Source organism: Balaenoptera acutorostrata, chromosome 8 (genome assembly GCF_949987535.1).
Source record: "Balaenoptera acutorostrata chromosome 8, mBalAcu1.1, whole genome shotgun sequence".
Lineage (NCBI taxonomy): Eukaryota > Metazoa > Chordata > Mammalia > Artiodactyla > Balaenopteridae > Balaenoptera > Balaenoptera acutorostrata.
The window spans coordinates 42,046,804-42,053,946 of NC_080071.1; the positions used below are offsets into that span (position 1 = coordinate 42,046,804).

The 7,143-nt window shown below is 44.4% G+C and overlaps 1 protein-coding gene across 1 annotated transcript; it reads right to left on the reverse strand.

Moving 5' to 3' along the window:
• Positions 1-1,283: 1,283 nt before the first annotated feature.
• NEUROD1 (neuronal differentiation 1) lies at positions 1,284-5,676 on the reverse strand. Its single transcript, XM_007190383.2, has 2 exons — positions 5,459-5,676; positions 1,284-3,902 (listed from the first exon to the last, which is right to left on the reverse strand). The coding sequence occupies exon 2, from the start codon at positions 3,889-3,891 to the stop codon at positions 2,821-2,823; it is 1,071 nt and encodes a 356-aa protein (XP_007190445.1). The 5' UTR covers positions 3,892-3,902; positions 5,459-5,676; the 3' UTR covers positions 1,284-2,820.
• Between the last annotated feature and the right edge of the window lie 1,467 nt (positions 5,677-7,143).

The window sequence follows — 7,143 nt, forward strand, 5'->3', positions numbered from 1 at the left end:
ACAGCAACAGTTTTTAGTTTGCATGAAGATGTCTAATTTTAATTACAGGTGAAATTGAGCTGCTGAATAGATCACACCAGATCTGAATGTTCACTTCATGGTCTCCTAGGCTGGAAGGTTGGCAGTGTTCAGATATCATATCAGTATTATGTCTCTTAAAGAAAGAACAGTGAAAGCAATCTTGGATATAGGAAGCAACAGCTTGATTCCAAAATAACAACTCTGTTTCACTTGGAATGAGATTATTGCATTTTGGATAAAGTTGGGACTAACTTGAAAGTATTTCTGCCATGTGATGAAGGCTGATGGAAAACATGCTAAAATGATATATTTTAAATTGCACTCAAACATTTTTTTAATGTTGAAATATTCCTTGCTGCTACTGTCACAGCTTGACATAGCCCCATTGGCAATGTTATTAGTATGGCTAATCGTTCCTGTCCATTAGATTACTCACATTTTTCTGGAGCAGCTTGCTAAATGAGGTCAGCTTTCTGGAACCCCTAAATCACCAATGAGAAGGAGATTAAAGGAACAAGCTTGGGAAGGGAGGTAGTCATCCAATGTGGCATCCGAATCAGAGGGAGAACAATGGAGTTACTAATGACAGTAATCAGAGCACCACAGTAGAGCCAGGGCACAAGTGCCAAAATGTTATTCCCTAGAAATTGTTCCTGTCAGTCAATACATCAGAGGGAGAGAAATGCCAAACTTTTTTAGTGGCCTTACCAATGGACAGAATCATCTCTAAGTTTTTCCAGTGAGTTCTGTTTATGAAACAACAGAATACTCCAAAGGGGGTGAGGAAACAATTACACCTTCCAGAAACATATCATAGTACAAATAGTATGTCTTGAGTACAAGTAGTTCATTACTATTTTTTCCTGAAAGAATTATTGAAATCACATTTATATTACAATGATAAAATGCCACTTCTTCGATTCTTTTAATTAAATCATTTCTCCCTGGCATATTCTAAAGGTATATCACTTTCTCTTTGGGATAGGACTGCTTTGCAATAGAGAACATTTCAGTTCAGGAAAAGGTACAGATAACAAAGCACCAAGAAAATGGTAAAAATTTTTTTAATATGTTTTAAAATATGTAGACAAACTAAGCTAGGTTACTTGTGTCTTGCTTGTTAATAATGAACTAAAACCGTCTTTTGAAAAAAATAGAAGAAAACACATAACATAATCATTTAAAGGAATGGAAACCAAAACCAAAACCAAACAAAAATACAACTGTTTGTCTCTCCACAACCCTTACTCCACCCCAGCCTCATATTCCAAGAAATGAAATACCAGTGTGGTCCTTTCATTATCTACAAAGAGCTGGTGACTCCCTAAGCAAGATAAACAGACTAGACAGTTTGTGCTAAAGTAAACTTTTCTCTTTTATTTTATTCTACAAATAGAATTTAGTATTTTTTTTTTAACTCAGCAAGTAAAGCAACTATCCTGCTTAGGAATTATTTATACTTTTTAAAAAACCACTTTAAGAAGAAATGCAACAATTGTTCTGATTTTCAATACTATTTTATTGCAACCAGATGAGTGTTTTCTAAATTGTGCATTACACCATAATATACAGGATTACAAACAAGATTACAGTACAGATCGATTCCAGTGGTACCAGTATCACATCTCAAACAGCACTTATGCTGGACTGCATTTTACATGCAATAGCTATTGTTCTAATTATGAATTAAATGGTTTGAATTTATTTAAGCTACTGTACTAATTGACTACAATAGATATAAAATCCCAACATCAACAACCTGATTAGATTTAGGCTCAGATTCATTACATGAATATATGACAAACCACCATTTGTGTGACTATGTATAAAATCATGCATTTATATTTTCTGGAAACATCGATAGCTTCAGATTCTCTGTAAAATCATGGAATGCGAAGGAGTAAAAGACTAAAAAGAAACAGTGCAAATTGTATGTGATAGTCAAGCAGCTTTTGATTTAAAGAAGGGTATGTTGGCATTTGTTTATAATATGTATATACAAGCTTGTGCAAGTAATGTATTGAATTGATATGTTTTGATAGGGAATACATCTCTTGTTTTTATTCATCCTCTTAAGAATTATGGATCTGGTTATCATTTTAAGGAGAGGGAAAGACTTTAAAGTGAAATGAATTGCTCAAATTGTGCAATTTTTTTTAACAATTAGAGAAGAAAGAAGTGCTAAGGCAACACAATAACTTTCTAAGCACTTTTCTGCTGGTTTAAATTAGTTAAATTATTTTGTATAAATTAGATATAATTCTACTTTTCTGATATGTATAAAAATTGATGAAGCTGCATGGTTTTAAAATAGGAAATCCACATTATAAAAAGTCATTAAAAATTCTGTACAAAATCACAACAAAATAATTCAGCATGGGAAAGGTAACAAGTAGTAAAATGCTGGTTGAAAAATATATATTTATATATATTTTAATTGGCCCATTACTAGTTTAAAAATTGCATAGATCCTAATTATTGCTTGTGATTTTGTTATCCCGATCAGATAATTAATATGCTCTGAATACAGCTGCACCAAATTTGTGGTGCATTTTTTTTTAACTTTACTGTATTTTTTTTAAAATAGAAGAGCTATAGAAAATAATACATAAAGTGAACAGGAACTTTGATCCCCTGTTTCTACCAAAGGCAGTAACGACAATAAATACATATATCACTTGAAGCTTGGAGTATTTGCACTTTGCAGCAGTAGTACCCAAAGGGCTGCCTTTTGTAAACACGACAGTCACTGTAAGCCAGTGGGGTTCGTTTCCCAGGGACGGTGAAACTGACGTGCCTCTAATCGTGAAAGATGGCATTGAGCTGGGCACTCATGACTCGCTCATGATGTGAATGGCTATCGAAGGACATAATATTGTCTATAGGGATCTCACAGCGAGGGGCAGCGGCGCCCGAGAAGATTGATCCGTGGCTTTGGGCCCCTGCCAGGGTCGCTGCAGGATAGTGCATGGTAAAGGCATAATTTTTCTCAAACTCGGCGGACGGTTCGTGTTTGAAAGAGAAGTTGCCATTGATGCTGAGCGGCGGGCTGAGGGGTCCGTCAAAGGAAGGGCTGGTGCAATCAGTCAGAGGGCTCTCAAAGAAGGGCTCGAGCGCGGCGCTGTAGGCATGCGGCGGCGGCTTGACGTGGAAGACATGGGAGCTGTCCATGGTGCCGTAGGGCGGGCTGGGCAGCCCCGGAGACTGGTAGGCGTAGGGGTGCACAGGGAAAGAAGCGCTGGCAGTCGGCAGGTGCGGAGGCATGTCCTGGTTCTGCTCAGGCAGGAAAGTCCGAGGATTGAGCTGCAGGCAGCCGGCAACCAGGTTGGTGGTGGGCTGGGATAAGCCCTTGCAGAGCGTCTGTACAAAGGAGACCAGGTCAGGGCTTTTGCCGGAACGCAGAATCTCCGACAGAGCCCAGATGTAGTTTTTGGCCAAGCGCAGTGTCTCGATTTTGGACAGCTTCTGTGTCTTGGAGTAGCAGGGCACTACCTTGCGCAGGTTGTCCAGCGCCGCGTTCAGCCCATGCATGCGGTTCCGCTCCCGGGCGTTAGCTTTCATGCGTCTCAGCTTAAAGCGCTCCAGGCGCGCCTTGGTCATCTTCTTCTTTTTGGGGCCGCGTCTCTTAGGCTTTTGATCATCGTCCTCCTCTTCCTCTTCTTCCTCCTCTTCCAGGTCCTCCTCTTCTTCCTCCTCCTCTCCTCCGTTCCTCAGCGAGTCCTCTTCCGCGTTCATGGCTTCGAGGTCGTCCTCCTTTTTGTCTGTCTCGTGCTCCTCGTCCTGAGAACTAAGACACTCGTCTGTCCAGCTCGGAGGACCCTGCGGCTGAGGCTCTCCCATCAGCCCACTCTCGCTGTACGATTTGGTCATGTTTAGCTTTCCTACATTCAACAGGGGAGAGGGGAAAACAGAAAAGGAGAAAAACGCTACATTCAAAAACTACATATGCCCCCAGCTTCTATCCACTAACCCTGTGGAAATGCATGTGAAGAGAATTACCAGCTGATTACAAAATGGATACCCCTGAGGAAAAGTTAAATGCAGTTTTATAGTGGCCTGTGTGTGCCCTGCTGGTACGAAGGAGGCTGGACAGGGCTGGGAGGAGGGGAGACAGTATGTGTTATAAGTACACTTCCGGTGTGTGTTTCCTTGTGATTAATTTAAGTGTGTTTATGGTGATTACCCGGTAGGATAATGTGTGTGAAAAGGAGTGTACATTTTGGCGACTTCATGTTTATTTGCATGAGTTCAAAGTCACTCACAACTCACAAAAATGACGAGTTTGAAAATTGCAATCGTTTCCACCTCTGTTCTGGCCTCTGGGTACCCGGCGATTAAAGTTGAAGAGCCATTACGTAATTTACTAACGCTGGCAGTGATTTTTAAGAAGATTATACTGAGTGGGGATTGAAAAGCAAATGCATGGCGGAGGAAAAGTATTTTCCACCAAATTATTTCACCATCAACGAAACATGTGGTAACAAAAGTGGGCAGGGGTTTTCCATCCCACCCTTGCCTTTATTTTCTCGCCTCCCACCCCGCTGGCCCTCTGCTGAATTTCCACCTTGTATAAAAGCGCTTACTAGAGGGCCAGGGCTGGGGGCGCGGCGCAGAGCGCTCTTCCACGCGCCGGGGATCAGGTGCGGAAGGCTCCTCTCTAATAAACAGCCCATTGAAAGGGCCGCCCGCTCTTTATTGGGGCTTTTCAAAGTTCGCCTCAAACCCCCCTTTAAAAGATTGAGTAATTATAATGGTCAGCGATTGGCAATGGCGAAGTTGCCGCTTCTAATAAGGAAAATAAAAAGCCTTTAGTGAGACGACTGAATTTCTGGCACCTGCAGTGGCTGCTGGGGGCTTGGCCGACTCTGGAACAGTAACAGGTAGCAGAAGTGGGTCTCTCTCCCTTTCTCCACATTTTTTCCCCTTCTTACTTAAACTACCTCTCAACTCGGTTTATTTTCCAGGGTGTGTATATTCAAAGTATCAATGCCCCTTTCATTCACTGAAAAAATAAGTTGGCACTCCCAATGTGTATAAAATACATGTACACAAAATAAATCTTGGTAACGTGGGGGTTTTGCCCCCCTTACTGGAGGAAATGAAATAGTTAAGTAGTTACTTGCTTTCAGAACTTTGAAATCACCACTAGCAAATAATCACAGAGTTAGTGGGCATTATATTTTTAAAAATCCAAAGACGCTCCTATACTTTCCCCCTTAAAAAAAAAAAAAAAAGTAAAACAAATTTTTTTAAATTAGAAAGCCCGCAGTGGGTATTTGGGTGACGCGAGTCAAGCTGTATGCGTATTCGCCTGCAATTATGGAAAGGAATGCCTGTCTCAACACATACACGCGCTCACAAACGCACACGTACAGAATATGTGTACATCTTCAATTGCTGCTTTTATTCCCAGCAAAAATGAAAGGATTGTAATTACCTGTAGTTGTTAGTAAGTCCTGAGCAGTGATGGTCTCATAACCCTGGGGCCTCCGGACGCCGTGCCTTCTGCGTGGGGCGAATTCCTCGTGTCCAGGCGGCGCGGGCGCTCAGGTTATATAGCCGAGTTGGTGATGCTGCGCGCGGGCGGGGCCCGGAGCAGAGCGCCGGGCAGGTTCCTGCGCTCCGCGTCTGCGCACGCGTCTGGGCTTTGCGCTCCCTTCCCTTCCGCCCTCCTCCGCCTCCCCCGCCCCCGCCCCCTCCCCCTCAGCCTTGCTCCTCTCCCACCCTCCTCCGACCCAGCTCCCCACTCCCCCACCCCTACCCCCGCCCCATCTCCTTCCTCCCCGGCATGCGCCATATGGTCCTCCCAGTCCAGCCAAGAGCCGGGAACCACGTGACCTGCCCATTTGTATGCCGCGGAGCGCTCCATTCCGGCCCCTTTGTGGCCAGAAGAAAGTGGCCCATCTGTCGCCAGTTAGAGACTCCGCGGACCTGTTTTTACCCGCAGGAGAGATTAACCCTTTCAGGCGGCAGAAGGGGAGAAGGGGCGCGGGGGGAAGGGGGAAAGGGGAAGGAGTTTGAGAGAAGGGAGCGGGAAAGCTAACACTGACCGGTTTTAGATCAGACTTAGTGGCCGGCGCTGGCGCGGTAAGTAGGGCACAGGTGAAAGAGGCAGAAGCGGGAGACTTCTTTGGATTCCTCGCCCAGGCACTGGCTTCCCGGGCACCCCCTGCCCTCTCTGCGGTGTCCATCTCTTGGTTTCTCCCCCTTGGTAGACACTTTGCTCATTGGCGCCAAAGGGTGGCTTCTCCCCGTCTCCATCAGCCCCTTAAGCTAACATACACTATTTATGATACGTATAAAGACGGCTTCATCTGTAAACGCATGCGTGAAAGTAGTCCCTAACCTCTTTAACTGGATCCCCCACGCCCGGCCCCAACAGTGTAGAAAATTTCGTAGCTGTCATTCTACTTAACCGTTACGTGGAACCCGGCGCGTCCTGACCCTCAGCTACCCATATCCCTGGAGACTCCTCACTATGTCGGTATCCCTCTGGCTTGTGGTCCTTGTCCTCAGAGCGCGCTAGTCCTTGGCTTCTTTGGCCTCCGGAGCTCTCTTGCATGAAACCTAGAGGACCTCTCTGAAGCTCGGATTCTGCCTTTTAACCAAGGCCATTGGATCGATGTAAAGCGTGCCCTTACCCTGGTTCCCTAACACAGGCTGCCTTGCCCCCCTTAGTTCCCACTTTCAGACCTGTAAATAGAAACTTGGTTGAGACAAGACTTAAAGGGAGGATGCAAAGGGCCTGTGCTAAAGGGATCTTTTTCACTCCTCTTCCTAGAAAGGTCATTAGTACAACTCTGGGAAGGGCTGATGGCCACAACTTCTCAAGACCTCAAAGACTCTGATGTGACCTCCACCTTGCAGGTCAAGCAAAAACCACAGAGCTTCCTAATTCTGAAGGAGCCATATTTGTGTTTAAATGGTGATCATTCACTCGTTCCCACCAAGGCATGTTTCAGAATGATACACTTTTTAAAGTTGGCTCTATCGCTTCCCTGCCCCCTTTTCTCCACCAGATTCGCCTCTAATCCTCCATTAACTAACCCCTTATCCCCTCCCAGACCCGTGTCCCCTTACAATGAAAGCGTTGAACTAGAATTGCTTATTTAAAGGCAATTG

Excerpts from the sequence above, each read along its gene's own strand:
- NEUROD1 (XM_007190383.2), bottom strand. The coding sequence starts at position 3,891 with ATGACCAAATCGTACAGCGAGAGTGGGCTGATGGGAGAGCCTCAGCCG.